Source organism: Chelonia mydas, chromosome 12, assembly GCF_015237465.2.
Source record: "Chelonia mydas isolate rCheMyd1 chromosome 12, rCheMyd1.pri.v2, whole genome shotgun sequence".
Lineage (NCBI taxonomy): Eukaryota > Metazoa > Chordata > Testudines > Cheloniidae > Chelonia > Chelonia mydas.
This window is the reverse complement of record NC_051252.2, coordinates 6,764,585-6,786,335: the sequence shown is the minus strand read 5'-3', so window position 1 is coordinate 6,786,335 and position 21,751 is coordinate 6,764,585. Positions and strand designations below refer to the sequence as shown.

Below are 21,751 nucleotides of genomic sequence, written 5' to 3'. Positions count from 1 at the left end.
GGAGGGGTGGGGCAAGGTTCACAGTGGTTGAGGGGGCGGATTCATATTTAAACCAAGCTGGGTCAACCTTAGTTAATCGCTACTGTTGTTCACCCAGGTGGTCTGAGAAATACACAGCGCCCCAGCCAGGCACGGTGCCCACCTGCTCGCCCAAGCCGGACTTTCCCTGCTCCACAGGATGGGGAGCAAAGAGATGAATTTGCCTGGACCCCTGGCTTTCTTCCTGTGGGATTTCACGCGCTAGGCCCCGGCTGCTGCTGCAATGAGTGGGGCTGCTCCTCACGCCTCTACCCTCAGCCTCTCCCAGAAGGAGGCGCTGTAGGGAGCCGGGGCTGAGTGCTGATGGGCTGTGGGGAGCTCACGGCTGCGCCAGTCCCAGCAGGTCCTGGGGGGTGAAGTACGATGTAGCCAAGGATTCTGTGGGTCCTCGGCTTGTTCATTCTGCAGCCGTCTCGTTGACCTGCAGCAAGACCCAGCCTCCAGCGTGCACAGACTCCTGACTAATCCAGGGGGCCCTCCCCAGAGTAGCACAAACACCCGCCCGCTCCGAAGCTGTGAGGGCGGAGGCTGGATCTGTCCTCACTCAGCCAAGGACCATGGTGCTGGAATACTTGGGGGGAAGAGGGGGTGGGGCGGATGCACCCGCTGAGGGTTCCCACCCTGGAGGGAAGGAGGACTAGGGAGGGGGCAGAGTTAAGGTTGATGCGGGAATCTGAGTTGTACATTCCTGCTAACAGGCTTCAGAGATGTTAGCGGGTTACAAAGAAGACAGGAACACACTGCTCTCCATGGCCACTGAAGGTAGGACAGCAGGTCAGTGGCCTAACTGGCAGCAAGGGAGATTTCGGCTAGGGATTAGAAAAAGCTTTCTAACTATCGGACAGTTAATAGGATTCCCAGAGCGGGTGGAAGGAATGCCCATCACCAGAGGTTTCTAAGAACAGGTTGGAAAAAACCCCTGTCAGGGATGGCCTCGGGGTGCATCGCTGGTTTTGGCTGGGTACAGGGGGCTGGACGAGCTGACCTCTCCAGTCCCTTCCAGCCTTCACTTTCTACGATTCTCCGAGATCGTGACATGTAGGGATTTCCCCTATTGTTTCAAAAGGGCGATGGAGTCTCAGACTGAACTCTGCCACCCCTTCCCTTAGGAGTAATTCGGCTTCCTCAGACCCACTCACACCCTTCTCCCTAAACAGCGTCTCTCTCCTCCCTTCCTCTGCTCTCCCATCTCCAGGTGACAAGCGGGATTCCTCAGCGCTGAGCTGGCCCTCTGCAAACAGGGGCCGCAGGAAGACCCAAGCGCTGTAATTACCCTGCTTGCACAGACGCTATCTTGTTTTCGGTGCCAATGAGTCTGGAGCAAAATACCCTTGCATTCTGACTATGTCTGCTGTGTGTCTGAGAAGGGCCCGGCTGGGGAGGGGAGTTGCCTGAATGCAGGATGGTGGTGCAGGGGCTTTGAAGATTATGGGCTAGATTAATCCTGGAGGGACTGGGATCAGATTCAGTGGGTTTAGCATGTCCTGGAGGGGAGGGAGAAAACCTGGGGCAACCCGCAAAAGGCAGCTGGAGTAGTCTTTTCTCCAGTTTCAACTTCCCCTTTGAAAACAATCTGGGGGAGAGTTTCAAGGAGCGCCCCCAAACCAGAGCTGCTGCCCCACTCCCAGAGCACCCCCTGCTGGGAGAAGCTGGGAGTTGCCCCGCTCTGGGTGCTCGTGCAGCATTCCCTCCCGGGATTCCTGGAAGCAGCCGACTCTGGAGGAAGTGAGCTCCTTGCCGTTACATCACACTCTGTTATGGGGGAAATAAACCCCAGGCTCCCTATAAAATTGTTATCACAGGCCATTACTGTTTAGGGTTTTTTTTACTAGCGTTTTAGGCCCCAAGCCAAGGCCCTTTTCAGCTGCCCTGCAGGCTCTGGGTGTCATGGGAATGGTGAGAGCAGAAGTTTATTCATGGGCTGATCCAAAGGGAAAACAACATGGTTCCACCAGGGCCTGTTAACAGCGATGTCACCCACCACAAGACACGGCGGGGGGGCCCTCAGCCCTCCAGTCATATCCCTCTAGCATCCCACCCGTACTAAGAGACAGAGGTAGCAAGCCAAGAAGTCTTCTGCCCCACCCAGCCTCTCACTTCAGGGCCAGGCTTTTCAGCAAGTAGCATCAAACAAAGCCACCACCTTGCTCCCCCTCCTACGACTCTGAGATACCAGTCTCTCCTCTCATTCCCCTTCTCTCTTCCCATTCCCCTCTGCCCTCCCGTCAGGACACCGACCCACAGGGCCATGCCCCTCAATTCCTCACCCCTCCCTGGGAGCCACCAGAGGAGTGAAACCTGGCTCCTGCAGCTTCATCTCTCTTCTGCTTATGGCTGGGTTGGTCTTCTGCCTGACCACCCTACTCCCCCGCCCCGACTTATGGAAACTGCCCCAGCTGGGCCTGCTCCTCAATTGAGCCTGACATGCCCATGGGCTCTCAGGCACCCATTAACCCCAGTGTGGGGTTTATACTTCCCACCTATGCAAGCCTCGCCTCTGGGCATCCCAGCATATAACACCTCTAGTCACACACTTGGGTTTCTCATATATTCAGGTGATTACAACCCTCCCCCCGCCAGCGGTCAGACGGTCTGTAAACGTTCCCTGCCCAAGAAGCCACCTGCTTCCTGATCTCCTGTCTCCACCAGCCTCCGTTTCCACACCACCGGCCGGCACAGCAACAGATTGACTGGCCAGGGACAGCCAGCCCAGCCCCAGCAGACGGGGCGCAGTACAGAATAGAGCAGAGCATTAACACCAAAGGGGTTAGGTGGGGGGGAAGGACTGCACCACACCAACCACAGGGATCGCCTGGGCCCATAGCTCTATATTTATAATATAAACCATATACAAATACATACATATATATAAAATCCGTATATAAAATAGAAGGATTTGCTCCTGCGTACTTGGCTCCTGCTGTCAGTGCTCCAGGGGCCGGGCTCATCTGGGTTAGCTAAGCCTTGGATGCTCTCCGGTGTAGTGTTGCAATGTCTGGTTATGCTGTGAGGTGCATGTGTTCATAGAATATCAAGGTTAGAAGGGACCTCAGGAGGTCATCTAGTGTACCCCCCTGCTCAAAGCAGGACCAATCCCCAATTTTTGCCCCAGATCCCTAAATGGCCCCCTCAAGGACTGAACTCTCAACCCTGGGTTTAGCAGGCCAATACTCAAACCACTGAGCTATCCCTCCCCCCAAACAGGGGTGAGGGAGAGGGGCTGTTGGTGGACAGAACACATGGGGAGGAGGCAAGGCCTAGTGCCCGAGGTGCAGGCCTTGGAGGTCCATGATCCTGGGTAAGTCACTGCCCTGCTCTGTGCCTCGGTTTCCCCGTCAGTAAAAGGGAGGTCATTGGTTGCGAGGCTCAGTTCATTCATTTGTGATGCTGAGATGCAAACTGTTCCCAGGTTAGGCTGGAACCGAGGAAGGCATCAGAGATGGGGCCTGTCAGGCGACTGCCATGTGCCAGGAGAGAGCTGGGGAGGGAGGGACTGGGCAGGCCACCTGCAGGGCATGTGCAGGAGGCTGGAATTGCAGAGGGCATTCCGGGCAGGCATGGCGAGACGGGGCGGAAGGGGCAGCGACTGCATTGCGTACCATCCAGTGCACTGGCCTTCACGCCCCCTCAGCTGTTGGCATCATTTATACAGAATTGGCCCCAGTGCCATTGTTCTGCCAGGGCGGCTAATTCAGGCTCCGCAGCCTGGCCCCTCCCCCCTCCTCTCATTATCGTCTGGTAACAGCCACCTGGGGATTTCTCTTCATCCCACTCTTTGGCGCTTTAGCTCCCTGTGTACGAAACCCACTGGGGTAGAACCAATCCTGCCCCCTGGGATGGGCCCTTGGCCACGGGGTTTCCCTCTAGCACCCCCCATGACTGGTGGTGACACAGGCCAGCAGGGCCAGAGGCTCTATCCGCACGCGTCCTTTGCCGGCTCTTGGCTTGTCTGACTGCCGATGCTGAGGCCTGGGACAGGGAGCGTGTGCGGCCCATGGAGCAGGCTCCTGCCGGTATTATCCTCCCCAAGCGTCCAGCCTGCCACTTCCTTCTCCTCCAGCCACAGTCTCATTGGCCCTGCGCGCCAGGCACTAAGGAACCTGGATCTGTAGATCTTCGTCTTCATCCAGGTCACTGGTCCCGTCGTCAGGGTCGTCGGGGCCAAACCGGGAGCTCCGGATCTTCCCAAAGAGCGGCGCGTTCTGCTGTCTGCGGAGCCTGGGCCGAGAAAAACCAGAGCAAAGGCAAACATAGCGGAGAGGGGGACCCAGAGACGCCCGCGAGCTCCCTGCCGCGCTGTGTCTATCTAGCCCCAGATGTACAGACCTCTCTATACACCTATCGCCGCACGTTCCCCTTTCCCTCTCTGTCTGGTTAGGCTCTTGTATGACATCCATCAACATGGCATTGGGGTCCACTCCCCCTGCCCCCAGACCTTTCTATTTTCCCCTCTCCACACCCCTCACGCCTGCCGGGGCCCCAGTGCGAGGCAGGGCCCCAGGGCAACAGCATGTGGCAATCTAAACGCTGCGGGCTCTGCCCTGCCGCTCTAGGGTGGGTGCTGCTGTGTGTAACCTCGTCTGCGCTTTGCTGTTTCTCCCACGCCAGGGTGAAAGCCAGGCACCACGCGGTTGGTGTGGGGCAGACACGGGGCTGACGGGAGAGGCACTGGACAGGCAGGTCCCTTTGGCCTCACCCTAATTATAGACCCAACCTCCCCCAGTCCCACAAAGACCTGCCAGAGCCACCCTTCTACAGACCCGCTCTTGGCCCCACCTTTCCTGGCCAGATTCCCCAGGCAGCCCCGGAATCTGGCAACGGAGTGAAACCTGGGAAGAATCACTGGCACTGGAGGTCAGTGCCCATCCAGAATGGATGCCAAGGCACAGCCCCTGGGGGAAGACCTGGCACTGGATTTCAGTGCCTGCAGTTTGATCCTGCGATCCAGCCCCGGGGGTCCAGGGTCTGCAGATAGCTATGTTACAAACAGCTGGAACCTGGCCATTCCCAGGGAGGGCTGGGCCTGGGAGAAGAACACAGAGCTGTCTTCTCTCTCCGCTAAGTGGGTGTTACCTGCTGATAAAGCCAAATCCGAACAGCCTTTCCCACAATGGCTCCAAGCAACACTTAATGGACTTTTGATTAAAGCAACCAAGTTCACTTAAAGCCTTTTTCAGATCCCGGGTACTTAACAGCAGCACATTATTGTCTGGAGCCATTTATCAGAGGGCAGAGGGGAGGGGAGTGAGGGCTCAAAGCTGTCATGACCTCCGCCTGCCTCCACCCGATTATCATCACCCAGCCTGGGCAGCACAGCGGTGTCACTAAGACCGAAATGGAGCCTGCATTGACACTGCTGGGAAGAAGGGTCTCCCAGCACTTCCCTGATCAACTGGGATGTCTCGTTACAGCTCCCGAGTTGGATCCCTGGACCCCAGCCCCTGCCAGTCCCAGGGGAAGCTCAGATCCAGCTCCCAATTCCACAAGCCCAGGGCCCATCTCTAGGCCACGATTCCGGCTCCTTGGGGGTGGCTTTGCATTTGGCTTTGCATTTGGTTCTGACATTGGTTCGGTAGCACTGCGTGTTAGTTAAAGTTGTACCCAGAGCAGTCAGAGTTTGGCTATTTTCTGAGATTTTTGTTTGTTTGGTAACAAACAAAACCAACCCCCGCAATCACAATGCGTCAACTTCTCAGAGCCTCCAGCTTCGGCTGATTCTAGGGCCAGTTCTCTGCAGGCTCCAGCCCCAGCATAGAGAGCAACTCATATCGCCCCCCACTGGCTGGGGATTGCAGCCGTCTTCTCTCCCTGGTCCTACGCTAGACGGGGAAGTGATATACATTGACTCTCCACCCCCTGTGCTCTCCTAGGCCTGGGGAATCCCTGGCTGGGGAGATCTGGGTGCTTTACACCCCTTTGAGCTGCCTGAGCAGAGCTGATCACAGCAGCATCACATGGCCCATTAATATTAAAAACAGAGACTTTCTGGAGGAGGGGAATCCTTGGATTCCCCCCCAGGCCAGGCGTCAGGGCGAGCCCTGGAACGCTGCTTCAAATCAGGCAGTGAGGCCAGGGGGTCCCTGCTGTTCCTCCCCAGATGCCCTCTCAGCCTCGGGAGCCAGCGACTGAGCCCCATCCCAAACTGGATCTCCCAGGACTGCCCCCTAGAAGTTTCCAATGTGCCCTGGGCAGCAGTACGTGGTCCCCCAAGAGGTTTCTAACCCCTTCCTGGGTGGCAATAAAATATCCCTGCGTGGGCAGCGCCACTTAGGGCGTGTCTTCCTGCGGAGTTAGCCCAGGGGATCGGTGCCTGGGTTAGGCTAGCCCAAGTGTCAGCAGCCACACTGCAGAACCCTGCCTGAGTTACTGGATCCTCACGGGTGCTGCACCCACCCGTGCGTGGCGCTGGGATTTCTGGGGGCACATCCCATGGGTCTTTATGCTGCAATGCGCTGAGCCACTCTGTGAGTCTTTCCCAGTGAACTGTGGGAGAACTTCTCTCCCTTTCAGGGCACACGGGGGGGAATGTAGGAGGGCACTAGAGAACTATCCGCGCTCGAGAGCTTTGCCCTGTGTCCTCACTGCAAAGCAAGTGGGTTACCAGCCCAAGGGACAGTTGAACCCGGGCTCCAGCCTCTATCCCCAGCTGGGCCAGTGAGTCTGGGTTGAAAGCACCATCAAACTCGGGTGAGAGGGTTTTGTGTGAGAATGGGAGAGTGGCTAGGGGCAACGCCAGGTAAGAGTCTGGGTTAACTCTGCAGTGAAGACAACCCTTCGTCACCGCCGTGATGGCACAGGGGATCGAAGGCGGGGAGGGGAGGGGTCGAATGTTCCCCACAAGGCGGCCCAAGGAAGCTAGAGGTTCAAAGGGCTGGAATTATTTCGACAAAGAACCGGTTTTCCCCCGACAAAAATAGGTTTTATCCAAAACTGGCTGTTTTTTGGCAGGGAAATAAATCAGCTCTACTGGGAGAGGCTTCAGAGAAGCATGTGGAGGGCGATGGTGCCTTCTGAACCACCTCAATGCATCCACAGGGGAGAGTAAAGCACACCCTTGACTGAGGGAGTGCGGCAGCTGGAGCGGGGAGGAGGGTAAGGGCCGAGGTCTGTTATTGGAGCGATAGGAGGGAGGCCCAGAGCTGACTGGACATGGAGAACACAGTCTCATTGGGTGGCCTCCCACAGTATGGCCTAGCAGATAGAGCACTGGACTGGGACGTTGGAGATCTGCATGATATCCCAGTTCTGCCAGCAGGATTATATTACTGCTCCGTGCCTCAGTTTCCCCATCTGTAAAATGGGGATAATGCTCCTGACCTCCTTTGTAAAGTGCCTTGAGATCTACTGATGAAAAGCCCTGGGTAAGAGCAAGGGACTGATAGTAGAACAGTGGGTGGGAAGCCCATGACTGCTCTCACTGGTGACTCTCTCCAGGAGACAGGAGCAAGGGGGCCTGTACCCAGCACTGCTCCTCAGAGATGGTTTCAATGCCCACTGAGGTCAAAGGGAGGCTGTCCATTGGCATCAGGGGGCTTTGGATTGGGCCCGTGTTCTCCTTGTCAATGGGAATCTCTTTGTATTCGTATCAACTCACTCTCCGGAGCATTCTCCTTCATCAGCTAAATTTATGAGTCAAATTCCAAGCCCAAGCCCCGAGAACGTGATGGAAGCAGCTCTCCCATCATCCTCCGGGCGAAAAGCACGACTTTGCTGCCTTTTACTGGAAAGCATGAATTATTTAAAGAGGGGGCTGGGGAGGCGGGAAGAGCTGAAGCCTCCATTATTCCTGTATGATTTAATGGAGATGTCCCAGGAAAATAAAATCAGATTAAAAAAAGGCCAAGCTGCCTCTCAGAGGCACTTTGGATGGCGCAGAATCGATTTGTCATGCGTCCATTTCAGTGTTTTATTGCTGGAGGAACGTACCCCCCCCCGCCAAAAAAAAAAAAAAAAACTTTTTAAGAGCAATAAAACCAGAGCATCTTTAAGAGGACAATGCATTTCTCTGGCCCTGTGTCGTCCCCCCACCCCCTTCAGCCCTATCACACACAGCCCTTCAGTCATATCACACACAGCACGCTCTCTCTCTCGCGAGATCCCCTGCTCATCCGGAGCTTGGTTTGTTTTCTGCTGCGTGCTCCTATGCCTTCGTGTGGAATCCTCTCTCCACAGCACAGTCTGGGGGGACTCCAAGGGTCTTTGCATGGAGGGAGGGTGAAGGGTCCAAGAACCTGGGAGCTGGTTGCCTGGCTGGGCACGGGATGAGATGGGTACTGCTAGATGGACCCTTTTAAGCCAGCCTAGTAAGAGTTGCTCTCTAGACCGGAACATCCTTCCGTGCTGCGAGCTAAAGTCGCGGGCTAGTGAAGGTTCTTCTAGCTGTCCCAGGCTTGGCAGATTATAATCAGGTTAAAATAATAATTCTGAGCACTTCCATTGCCTAGTGCAGCCATAGATCTCATCCTGATTTGCACAGCAGGGTCAGTATAATTATCCTCATTCTTCAGACGGGGAAAGATGAACAGAGACTCATGCCTCAAAGAGCAGAGTGGAGCCAATGCCACGATTTTCCACCAGGACCAGCGATTTTGGGGGCCTGACCCGCTATAACGGAGCCTGGCTTCCAGAGGGCAGGTGCTTGGCGCTTTCTGAAAATCATGCTCCTTTAACGTGTCTCACGTTGGGCACCGATAGCTGAAGCACCCAAAAGCACTAGCCACTTCTGTTGATGTTGGCTAAACGCCTTGACTCCTGGCTTCGTGCCCAGGCCCTCACATCACATGTGCTCTCTCCCCAGGTCTGCCTCTGCTGGTTGAACACGGCTCCAGAGCTTGAAAGCTTCACTCCCCACAGGCCCTAAGCAGGGACTTTCTAGGAGCCCCGCAGCCCTCTGGCCTCAGAGGGGTTTGAAATCTGAACCCAGCTCTGAACAACGCACAATCTTCCCCGTGGGCCAAGCCCGAACCCCGGAGCTGAACAGCCCAAAGCCGGGGACACGTTGGATCCATGGTTCTGATTTGGGCCAGTGTAAGGACAGGAGCCATTTGTGAAACCCTCCTCTGGGCCCGATCCTCATTTACATGGCTCGAGTTGCGTAAAGGGGCCTTAGAGTGGGTGCAAATAATAGTTTATTCCCCTTTGAAGGCCCCTTTATGGTGCAAGAATGGGTGAGAATCAGGCCCATCACTTCCACTGAATTACCATCCTCCTGTGCAATTCCCATCGTCCAGTGTCTCGCTCCTGTTACTAATCACAGGCCTTTCCATGCAGAAAGTTAGTGCAGTTTCATGGATCGCTCACCTGGTGGAGCTCATACTACAGGCTGGTCAACACACCTGCTGTGGTCTCCCATTCCCCTGCTCCCCATAAGAGCTAGCCTGACCCCAGCATGGCCTGCCCTCGGCCCTAAGCCTGGGCCAAGAGACAGGCGTAGATGAGTATCAGTGCTCGTCCCTGCCGTGTTCCATCCAGGCGTCAAACTGAGGAAGTACTCCAGGAAAACAGAGACAACCAAGTAAATAATGAATGACTCGCTCGACCCCTGGAAGTGACCCCATGCAGGTTATGGCAACGGGGAAGATTGCTTCTCAGGGAACATGGATCAGCCTCGCTCATTACACTTCCTCCTCGGGCACTGCAGGTCTATCCCAGGAATGCCGGATCAATGGAGGAAGTACCCATGTGCTTTATATCATAATCACTTGCATTTCCGTCAGGCCAAACCCTCTGTTGACTGGTGCCTTCCAAATGCCAGTGATGGGTTAGAGACAACATCCTCCAAAAACACTTCGCGGCCTAAAATCCAAGACCTGCCACTGCAACCCTGCCTCTCCTGGGTGCAAAGATGCAGCTGCTGAAAAGTGCACAGCACCCTACCCAATGGCTCAGGGCAGGAAACGAGGAGCAAACGGACCAACGGAAGCAGTAGGGGAAATTTAGGCTAAATCTAATTCCCCCAAGTGACTTTGGCCAGGACACTGGGGCTAGCAGCTCGGGAATCTCTCTCGAATACTCATTAGCAAGGCCTCATTTTGACATGTTGTCCATAAGACAGCATCTCCAGCAGCAGCCGGGTTCAGAGCATCCCCTTACTGAAGCCCCAGTGCTACTTCCTGTCACACCAGGGTGCTCCTTGGAAGTCTCCCAGCCCATTCGGACCCTGCTGAACTTGTGGGTGCTGATGGGATCACAACCCAGGTGGATACAGTTGTAGACCCCATGGGTAGTTCTAGGGGTTTATGCAAGAGACTCTTTTCTCTCCTTGGCTTGTGCTATTCAATGGAGCTTGCTCCCAAGAGCACAGTGGAGAGTCTGCTCCGGGTGTCCCAGGTGGCGGCTCTTGTGAAGCCAAGAGGAAAGCTAGATCTTGCCTAGAAAACCTGCCTGGTGGAGGGGAGAATTGGCTCCTGCTTCGGAAAACCCTTGTGACAGGATGGCCGTCCCCAGCACCTCCTCCAGCGACGAACAGAGACACCCTTTCCCTTCGGGAAGCTGGTACCAAACTCCAGGCACTGGTAGCTGAGGACTTATTAGTGCCTTTCAGAGAGAAGGGAATCCGGGGGCTGGGAACCAAAGCCAGACTGAATACAACGGGAGCCTCACCTACACTCAGGGGTCAGGCCTGGGGCAGCTGAATCAAGGCTATGCACACAAGGCCTGGTCCCGGACTAGGTGGTGTTGGCTAACACTTCCCTCGGCTGCTACCTGCATTCAGCCCACGGGCGGGGGCAGCAGAGAGAGGGTGCCGGTGTCTGGATTCCAGGACCCAGCCTGTGGGGTTAGACTCAACCTGCTACAGCACCCTGCGGGGCTTGGCAGAGGAACAGCCGCCAGAGACGAGTGGAAGTGTCACACCCATCTTGCTGGCCCCAACTACAGGTCAAATGCTGCTCCTGATGGTGCCGGACACATGCAGCCACGGGGGCAGTGGGGAGCCACAGGGGGATGTGCCTCCCCCCGACCTTTCACTGGCCTGGCCCTCCTCAATACAGCTGCAGGGTTCATGCCTTTTCACCTCGCCAACTCGTCTCATGTGTCTTCACCTCTGCAGCTACCGGAATCCTGAAGCAAGTGAGCAAGGACCCTCCCCTGCATGTGCTTCTCCCCCTCCCCAGCTCACAGCTATAACCTAGCAGCTACCAGGTTACATAAAGTGCAGACCCATCCACATTGTGACCAGGTGTCATCTGGCCTGTGTGAACTGTGCCAGAACCATCTAATGCAGAGGTGGGCAAACTGCGGCCCGCGGGACCCTCCTGCCTGGCCCCTGAGCTCCTTGGACACTCAGATGTGGGTAGGCAGAGGTGAAGCTCAGCCACATGGGACATCATTATTGGGGTCCTCCAGAGATTTGGGCCAAGGTCCCCCAGCAGAGGGAGAGTGGGGAGGGTCCTGTTCCTAGTATAAAAATAGGAAGTCAAATGATTTGTAAAACCCTGGGACAGTCTCTGCAGAGGACAGTGCCGCTGCAGACCCAGCCGCGTGGTCTGACACTGCCAGGGCAGCAGGAAGACGCCGGAAGGTGTGGGTGTTGCTGCCCTTGGCTTTCCAAGCTGCCAGGATTGAGGGAGGCTTCCTCTGGTTTTAGCTTCCAGGCCTTTCTTGAATGAACGTGACAGAGAGAGGGAGAGAGCACTGCCCTTGCAGATCCGTCACTACACACCGGCACTGGCCCCACATTCCCATCATGACCCTCCCCTCTCCTCCCATCAGGAGCTGACAGGCATCCCCTGGGGGGACACTAAATGGATTAGCCCACTTTGGAAAGCAATTTATCACTGGCAGGAGAATTCTCTCCTGCTCCACTTGATAAATAATTCAGGGCAGATTCCGCCCCCATCTACGCACCCTGCCCTTCTTCGGTAAAATCCTCCTCCTTGTCCCCCCACCATTTCCAGCAGACGGGCTCAGACCAGCATTAGTCCAGGGAGATTTGTCCAGAGTCCCAATTAACCCTCCCTTAGCAGCACTTAGTTATAGCGTCTGTGCCCATCTGTGGTCTAGACGCCACCTTAAGTGACTATGGGGAACGTGAAGTAGGTGGGATGAACGCTCCGGCCAAGCAACATGGAAAACAAAGAGGCAGAAGCCCTGGCTTGGCAGCTGTTCTCCTGAGCCTCCATCCCTCCTACATAACACAGTTCAGCTGGGCAAACCTGAGTGCCTCCCAGTTTGGGATTTCTGACAATGCAAATACGGTGACCAGTCGTCCTGCTATTTGGGGGTTTTCTTATATACGCAAATATAACCTGCCCCCCCACCCCACCCCGAAAAAAGTGTGTCCTGATTTTTCACGCTTGCTATCCCAGGTGCAGGATCACAGCCAGCGACTGTGGGGTGAAAGGAAACCCAAACCAACCCTGTTTCTCAGTGGCATCCCTTACGAAAGGGTAGCTGCCGTTCTACTACTGTTTAGCTGCAGTGTGGCACCAATTTAATGGGAGGGGTGATTTTATTCCAGTGTAGTTAAACTGGTGCAAAAGGCGGTGTGGATGCTCTTATTTTGGTTTGGTTTAAATCGATTAGGAACAGAGTTATGCTGAACCGAAATAAGCCCCTCTTAAACTGAAATAAGAGTGTCCACAGAGAGGTTTAACTAACCTGGGGCATATTTGTATGTAAACAGAGCCCTAACTAAACCGGTGCAAGTCTGTGAGTAGACCACCCCAGAGTCTGCCATTTAGACTAATCACTGGGAATCCCAACTCCTGCTCCCTCACCATAGGCCGGTACCCTGGCCTGTCCTCCCTTCCCGCTCATCCTCTCTTCTCCTTCCTTCCTTTCTGCTACTTCCCTTCGTCCACCCACTTCATACCTTTGTGATGCTGGCAAACCAGGTGCCAGCTCATGCCAAGGCCACTAGGTCTCAACTGAACACCGACAAATACACAGCGGGAACCAGTCTGGCTCCTCCGTGGATTAGTATCGTGAAAACAGGTATTAGAATTATAAAACTGTGTTTAGTGATTAGACTTTATGAAATGCTTGTAAACTGCCTCATGTATCAATCTCACTTATAACATCTGTAGCCCACGTGAGAAAGTAATATTTAAGTGTTTGCTCTGTAACTGTAAATCACCAGAGGAGAGAAGCATTACCAGGTGTGAAATACTAGCTTCCAACAGGAGATGTCTTCTGCCCAGCAAAGGAGGCCCATGAACATCAGACCAACTCTTGTGGAACATCAGAGGACAAAAGACTTTGTTGATTCCCCCCCACCCCCACCCCATGAAGATGAGATGAGCAAGTGAATTGCCCCCCACAGCTGAATTTGCAACTCGAAGCAGAAACCGGGGAAGGAACAAAAAGCCCTAACAAGGAAGAACTGTATCTTTCATGCTGCTTGGACTCTGAGGGCAGGGATTACTAAGAATAAGCAAAAGATTCCCTGTGTTTGGCCTGGGTTAGCCCTAAAGGACATATAGAGCTTGCTTATTATAGAAGCTTCTAGTCCTTTTGGAAACTTAAAATTGGAACTCATGTGTGTGTGTGTTTGTGTGTGTGTGTGTATGTTTACTTGCATTAACCTTGGAAATAACTCTCTTATTTCCTTCTCCTAGTTAATAAATCTTTAGATGGTTTATCATAGGATTGGCTACAAGTGTTGTCTTTGGTGTGAGATCTAAGGTGCAGTCAACTTGGGGTAAGTGACTGGCCCTTTGGGACGGGGATCAACCTGAATATTACTGTGATTTTTGGTGCAAGGGACCACCTATCACAAAGACAAGCTGAGCTGGGCAGCCAGACAGACCGGAGTGCCCACGAGGACGGTCGGACTCCATGTTACAGCTGTTACAGTGCTTGAGGAGTTTACACTTGAGAATTAGTTGGTGAACTCTAAGTATAAAATTCAGCCAATTCGGGGTTTGTGCCCTGCTTCCTAACAGTCTGCCGTGAGGTTAGTAACTTCGCTTTTGAGCCACTCCAGGTCAGCTTGACAGCTTCACCTTTCAGTCTTTCCACCCCAGCTTCCAACTTCATCTTGCCCATCTTTATTTCTGTCCTTCCTGTCCTCCCACGTTCCAATCTCTGTCCCTCCTCAGGTCTTATCAACAGGGACTCCGTCCTCCCCAGCCCTGCTTCTCCTCACCTGGACTGCAGGTGCTCCAGCTGCACTTGGAGATTCTCGCTTTGTTCTGTCTGCTCATCCAGGGACCTCTGCAGTTTCCGTGCCTGGTTATGGGCTTCATCAAGCTGCAAGGCGAACAGAAACACAGCTGTCTTCGCCGTGTGCAGTACCCATGGTCCCCAGTCACTGCCACCCACAGGGTTTGTAGGACAGCCCAGTGATCTGAGACGAGAGGATCAGATGTAGGGCATAACTGAACAGGATGGAGGCAGCTCTGCATTTCCTGGATTCTGTGGCTTGGTGTCTGAACGTATATTTCTTTTCTGCCATTCTCTCGTTACTGTTATGGCAGTGCTGACACGAGACGGGCCGTGAGCACAGAGCATCTCTAGGTCACTATACCACGTCAGCAGCAAAGCCAAGCTACCCTCTCACCCCTAGAAGTGGCCGCACCAGGCCAGCACGGCGGTGCGCTGGCTGTTCATTCACAGAACAGGTGCAGTATGGCCAGGGGTACTGGATACTTGCCCCACAATGCCCCACGCCTGGCCTGGAGGGGACTGCTCTGGGGGTGAGCAGGGAATTCATTCTTTATACCAACCCTTGCTAGCAGGAGAGGCAGGTAGCGACATGGACACTGAGTTACTCACTAGGAATTGGGCTGAGCCCCATCAAACTCGTTTCACATAAGGCCATCATCCATCAGATAGTAACTTGCAGTCACTTCCGACCTAGGCAGGAGATGAGCTGGCACCAGAGGTGGGAAAGGCTCTTTACCTCGTTAGCCTATCTCCTGAGCCACTCAGTCCATCACATTAATACTTAATCGCCTTTTCTGGTTCCATCTTAGCACCTTTGAAACGTTGCCAGGGACATGACTAAGTGCTTGGCCTGCCCTTTCAGTAGGCCAGGACCTCCCTGCGGTGTGTTTAGATGTCCCTGATCTTACTTGCAGGGGAGCTGCTGTGACAGTGCTATGGGAATGGGTTCCTCTCACTGGGAAAATGAAATGCTGATAGTTTGAGAGGTTCTGATTGTTGGGCATCTATATCTCTCTCTGTGGGAGGCAGTGTGGCCTAGTGGATAAAGCGCTAGACTGGGATTCAGGAGACCTGGGATTCTATCCCCAGGTCTGCCCCGGGCCTGCTGGGTGATGTTGGGCAAGTCTCTGTGCCTCAGTTTCCCCATCTGTAAAATGGAGATAATGATCCTGACCTTCCTTGTAAAGCGCTTTGAGCACGACTCGTGAAAAGCGCTTGATAACAGCTAGGTGTTAGGCTGCCTACCTGTGGTTTCATAAAACCCTCTCACTGCGGCATCCCAGACATTATGAATTTATGAAGATGACAGGACAAGGAGTAATGGTCTCAAGTTGCAGTGGGGGAGGTTTAGGTTGGATATTAGGAAAAACTTTTTCACTAGGAGGGTGGTGAAACACTGGAATGCGTTACCTAGGGAGGTGGTAGAATCTCCTTCCTTATAAGTTTTTAAGGTCAGGCTTGACAAAGCCCTGGCTGGGATGATTTAATTGGGGATTGGTCCTGCTTTGAGCAGGGGGTTGGACGAGATGACCCGCTGATGTCCCTTCCAACCCTGATATTCTATGATTCTATGATTCTATGAATTTTACCCTCCCAGCCCCTCTGGGCTGTGACCGACTATCAATATCCCCATCACTGGTCGGGGGATGCAAGAAATTAAGTGCCGTGCTCAAGGTGACCCAGGAACCCAGCTCTCCCCCAGGGAAGCGGCGATTCTGCATCTCCAGACTGGCTGCCTTTCTGGAAGAGATGCTTTAGCCATGCACAAGTTGCTGGGCTCCACACAGGGGTAAGCTAAGTGAAACTGAATGGCTTGTGATACACAGGTCTGACGAGACGGTCTTATAGTCCTTCCTTAACCTCTCTGAAACGATGTCTCTCCTGAGTCCCAGCTCAGTGCCTTTGTGCCGTTGCCACGACAGAGTCGCCGCGTGTCAGCAACGGCCTCGCCATATTACCTGGGCTACCGCTCCATTTCCCTCTGCTCAGAGCAAGGAGCCCCCTGCAGCATCTGCTGGTCGATGGTGACATTTCAACGGCTGCCCTCCTCCGATTTTGGGCTGGGTGCTAAAAACCCTCCCCTTGTCCCCGAGGCCAGGGAGTGGACGGGGGTGTGTGTGTGTGTGTGTGTGTGTGTCTCAGACTTGCCTCATCCTCAGCCTGGCCCAACTCCTTCTTCAGCTCCTCCACCCGCAGACGCAGCTTCTTCACCTCCCCCTCGTGCTGCTCCACCCGGCGGTTGGCGTGCGCCAGCTCGGCCGCCTTCTCCTGGCACTGCTTCTTCAGCTTGCTGTGAATGTGCTTCAGGTCGGCCAGCTCCTGGAAGGGCCGTGGGAGGGAGTTAGGGTACGGGCAGGCTGGGGCACAGGTCATCCAGGGTGGGCTAGCCAGCCAGTGTATTAATAATCCGCCCTGCTCTGGCCTCTTTAGCCAAAGAGCTGAAAACACGGAACCAACACTGGTGCCTTAAGGCTCCTATCAGCCCTGCTAGAGGGCCAAGTATCGTCTCCCCTCTTTTACAGATGGGGGGAGAGAGGGGAAGTGACTTACTCAGGGTCACACAGCAGGGAATAGAACCCAGGAGTCCTGAGTCTCAGTCCCCTACCTGAACCACTGCCCCTCCTCCATACTTCCTCTGAAAAACTTATTACCCCAGGGCTCTCCAAGTTGGGGGGCGTGAACAGGTTTCAGCGGGTCGCAAGCACTAGGGAGAGAGGTTATTAGAGAGGGGCAGAGAATCATTAATATAAGGGCTTTCTTTATGGCTAGAGGAGAGGGGCACCCCAAAACTCTGTCTGGAAGAGGCCCAAACCCAACGTTCTCTAGTAAAGGGTACAGATAGGAGTGAGCAGAGCTCCCAACGGTGCTACTGCGGGTGATCGACCTACTACTGCTTTACACTGCCAGAGTTGTCACTGAGGGGTTAGACTGAACCTTCACCTGCATCTCAAACCAAACTCAAACACTGATTTTTGAGATTCCTAAGTTCAGGAGACTTCCCCTCCCACAAGCCCTCGTGTCTCTGCATTTCCCAATTGCTCTCCAGATACCAACATAGCACAAACTCCAGGATTTCCACCCAGCTGAAGCCAGGAAATGCTGATGTCCAGTCCCTTATCTCCACCAGAAAGGTTTGGGAGAATGGTCGTTCCAGGGGAATTGCTAGTGGGGGTCACAGCTACACCTGGACAAAGCCACCTTCGTTCCTTTCCCATCTGCCCACCCACAGGGCTGGAAATATGACTGACTCTCCAGGTGAGGAGGCACCCGATGATGGGTGAACCTCAAACAACAGGGGATTTTGCTTCAGACATGCACCCCGAAAGGTGCATCCAGAGCTTATCTGAGCTGCTGCTTATAAACCTCTCTGGCTGGAAACCTCAGGACTGGATCGTCTTGTATTTCAGCAGCTCCTCTCCAGAGGCAGCCAGGACCAGGCCATGCAGAAACACATGGACCTTGACCACTAATGGGGGAAAGGTTAATGGAGCTGTCTCACACCTCACAGCAGCAAAAGCCAGGGTGGGTTTTTATTTACTTGGATCTAGTTCTTCCATCCCTAAAACCATGTAGGTTTTACATCCAAGGTAGCAGCCTCCTTTCCTCCCTCCCCCAGCAATGACACTGGGTGCCCGAGCCCAAGACGCACGTAAAGCAACGCCCAGAAACCCCCCATGATCACTGTGTCTACACCTAGCCTGACTCTGGGCAGCAACCGGAGGTGTCACGACGTCTCTCACTGGATGCAGGTGACTAGGTTCCTCTGATCCCCTTCCCACCTCTCCCTGTTGTCCTCTTGGTGAGATCCCAAAGAAGCGGAGAAGCCCACAAACACCGTCTGGCCTCCTGAGCTTGACCTAGAACCTGGGCACCCTGCCCTGAGGTCTCTAAGGAGGACACGGAGGTTGGGATGGAGCATGGAGATGGGTTTTAATGGCCAGGAGCCTAGAACCAACTGGGGTGTGACTGGGAGCATTCCTGGCCCCAGATGCTCTTGAATATCAAAGAGCCCAATTCATCCCTGATCAATGGGGTTTCCTGAGGCAGGAATTTCCCCCCAAGGCTTTCCCACCGCGGTCGCTTGCTGGGCCCCCACTGTTACTGACGCTCTGCCCATCAGCCTCACCTTGTTCTTCTCAAAGAGCTCGGCCTGGATGGTTTTGAGGTCAGTGTCCAGCGCGCTGGCCGTCTGCCGGCGCTTCCGGGCCAGCACCTCCTCCAGGTCCTCAATCTGCGCCCGCAGCTTCTTGTTCTCCCGCTCCAGGTTCAGCTTCTCTGTCTCCAGGCGCTCGCGCTTCCCCCACTCCGCCGCGTTCTCCGCTTGCAGCCGCTCCATCTGGGTGAAGGGGTGGGGACACACACGCCATGTCAAACCAGGCGGTCGCCGTGTGTCAGGTACCAAAGGGCATCGTGGGGAGCCCACAGCTATCCCCTGTCTGAGGGTGGTGCCCCCCATGCCACCACGGCTCATCAGCAAGGCTAGAATCCAGGGCCTGCAATGCACTCCTTAGCTGAAGTGGAAGAGGCCTGACTCCCTTGGCTGGTGGCAGTAGTAGACTCTTTTCTCTGTGGGCCAGCCAGTAGAGGGAGATATGCCCACACCTCTTAGTCAGTGGTTAACGTAACATCCCGCATGGAGTAGCGCAACTCCAGCCAGAGCTGGCCTCGGGGAAACTCACCAGGGGTTCCTCATTGAACTGGGTGTATGGGCGAGAGCGAGTAGACCCGGCCGGCTGCTGGTCCCCTGGGTACTGGTGTCAGTACCCAAAGGGTGGGCGGGACTCAAGACATCTCAGTTTGGACACTGACACGGATGAAGGTCCTCGTCTCCACCCTGCTACGCCGCAGCATACAGGGCAGTACCAATCAGAACCAACACCAAAGCAAAGCCCCCTTTCTCCCAGTGCTGGGCCCCTCCATACAGCTCCGCCAGGGGTCCTCACTCCTGACTTGCCTCAATCACTGCGGGTCTAAGCCTCTGCACCCAGCTCTACCAAAGCCCCTCCATGCTGACCCACAGCCCTCTCTGCTAGCCCAGCCCGGTGGCTCCAACGCAGCTCTGCTGATGGATCCAGTCCTGACCTGCAGCTCCCCCTGCTGTTCCAGCCTTGGGCCCGCACATTACTCTGCCAGCACCTGAGTCCTGGCTACACCAACCCCCATGGGGCTGCCAATGCATCTCAGTCTTGACCTGCAGCGCCCCCTGCTGGCCCAGTGCTCTGCCTCTTTCAGGAAGATACGGCCAACTAATCTATTCAGTGGTGGCTTTGTGATGTGCAGACTAGGGTGGGGATCAGCCCCTTTTGTTCCCTAAATTCAGCCAAGCTTCGCACCTCACTGCGCTATGTGTCTCCCTCCCTCAGCTCTGTGCCTTTCTCCACACTCCTCAAATGCCTGGAATCCTTTCTGCCATACGCCAAGCACGCCCTGTCTCTTCCAAGAAACCATCAAAGCATTCAAACCCCACTGGAGAGATCCTGCTCTGAGCAGCTTGCCCTTGTCTCGTCCTGTTGGTGTTCACTGGTGCCTTTACATCATGCAGCCGTTGGGGTGGGGACCTGGGGGGAGGGAGAGCTCAGGGGTTTGAGCATTGGCCTGCTAAACCCAGGGTTGTGAGTTCAATCCTTGAGGGGGCCATTTAGGGATCCGGGGCAAAAATTGGGGATTGGTCCTGCTTTGAGCAGGGGGTTGGACTAGATGACCTTGTGACGTCCCTTCCAACCCTGAGATTCTAATAACGGGCACTGATCTGCTACTGCCCGACACATATAGGAGGCTCTCAAAATGATTGGTAGGAAGAGACCCAAAGCAGAAAGAAAGGATGTCCGAGTGGCTGGGCACCAAGCGGGCACTCAGGTGACCCGAGTTCAAGACCCTGCTCTGCCATAGATTTCTTGCGTCTCTTAGTCTGTCTGTACAATGGGGTAACAGCCCTGCCCTATATTAAATGCCTTGGGGTGCTCAGACAGTGGAGGGCTGTATAAGTATTTGGGCATTTGACTGGTCCCAAAATAATTGATCAATTGAGCAGCCAAACAATGTAAAAAATGGCAGAACGATGATGTATTTTATGCGAGATAAGGCACGTGAAAGGTCATTGAAAAGGTTATGATTTGCTGAATAGGGTTATCCAGTTTGTATGCATGTATCGTTCTGGCATCTGAAGTTAGGAATATTGTCTCTGCATCTATTACAAATGTGTTTACACCTGGGGAACACCCACTAGGCAGAATGCAATCAGTCTAGATGGCTGGCTGGGAAGGGCCATTAGGGACATAGGCGCCGACTTCTACTGGGGCCGGTGGGTGCTCGACCACTGTCTGCCCCCGGCCCCGCCCTGACTCCACTCCTGCCCCGCCCCCTCCCGCCCCCATTCCAACCCCTTCCTCAAAGTCCCCGCTCCAACTCCACCCCCTCCCTGCCCCTATTCCGACTCCTTCCCCAAATCCCCGCCCCCGCCTCTTCCCCGCCTCCTCCCCTGAGCGCGCCACGTTCCCACTCCTCCCCCCTCCCTCCTAGAGCTTGCTACAGCTGTTTGGCAGCGGCAAGCTCCGGCAGGAGCGGGGACGCGGCGCGCTCAGGGGAGGAGGCGGAGGAGGAGGTGATGTGAGGTGGGGCGGAGCGGGGCGAGGAGCTTGGCTGCCGGTGGGTGCAGAGCTCCCACTAATATTTCCCTGTGGGTGCTCCAGCCCCGGAGCACCCAAGGAGTTGGCGCCTATGATTAGGGAGAACAATAGGTCTTAGAAGATGCTAATCTCCCACCAGGAAACCTTCCTGGGGAGCCTTCCCGAGGATGCTCCAAACAGCCTCTGATTCATGGCTGCTATGGCCCTACAGAGACATGTGACCTGGTACTGGACTCCATCATAGAATTTCCACTGAAAGGCATGGGAACTAAAGTAGAGACAAAGGATTCCCGCCATATGCAAAAGCTATTTTAGGCAGGGGAGTAACATCATTGTGGTTCTCCTTCACTGACCCCCTGTCCAAGATGACTGCTGGAAAAACCTGAGAAACAAGGACTGAACTGGAGGAGAAGTGTTGAACCCAGGCTAGAGGGAATTCTAGACTGTGAAAGGAATACCCGGGGTTTTAAGCGCAAGCAAGTGAAGCTTGCCCTCAAGAATCTCTGCAAACTGCCTAAATGAACAATTAGGGTGGGAATTTGCTACTCATATTCAATTTCTTGAGTATGTTAATCTTAGATTGCGTTTTTGTTTTATTTGCTAGGTAATCTGCTTTGATCTGTTTGCTATCCCTTATAATCACTTAACACTGATCTTTTATAGTTAATAAACTTGTTTTTATTTTGTCTAAAACCAGTGTGTGGAAATCATAACTTGGGGCAGAAAGCTGTGTATATCCCTCTCCACACTGAGGGGGTGAATTTCATGAGCTTGTGCTGTCCAGTTCTCTCTGCAGCACAAGACAGTATAATTTTGGGTTTACCTTTCAAAGGGGGGTGTGCACTTGAGTAACTGGGCAGTTCTTTAGCTGAGCCTTCCCATGCAGAGCGGATCTCAGCATCTGTGTGTGTGGCTGCAACTGGTATGTTCCTACCTGCATGTGTGCTGGTAAAGTGCAGTCTGAAGCCTGGAAAAGG

General features: G+C 54.3%; 1 protein-coding gene across 1 annotated transcript in view; it reads right to left on the bottom strand.

Moving 5' to 3' along the window:
* Nucleotides 1-2,847: 2,847 nt before the first annotated feature.
* Nucleotides 2,848-21,751, bottom strand: part of CCDC102A (coiled-coil domain containing 102A) — a 51,178-nt gene continuing 32,274 nt past the window's right edge. The window contains exons 7-10 of the mRNA XM_037878048.2: nucleotides 18,275-18,484; nucleotides 16,297-16,467; nucleotides 14,129-14,232; nucleotides 2,848-4,257 (exon numbers count right to left, since the gene is read on the bottom strand). Of these exons, the coding sequence (XP_037733976.1) occupies nucleotides 4,131-4,257; nucleotides 14,129-14,232; nucleotides 16,297-16,467; nucleotides 18,275-18,484 (612 nt within the window). The 3' untranslated portion in view covers nucleotides 2,848-4,130. The remainder of the gene's footprint in view (nucleotides 4,258-14,128; nucleotides 14,233-16,296; nucleotides 16,468-18,274; nucleotides 18,485-21,751) is intronic.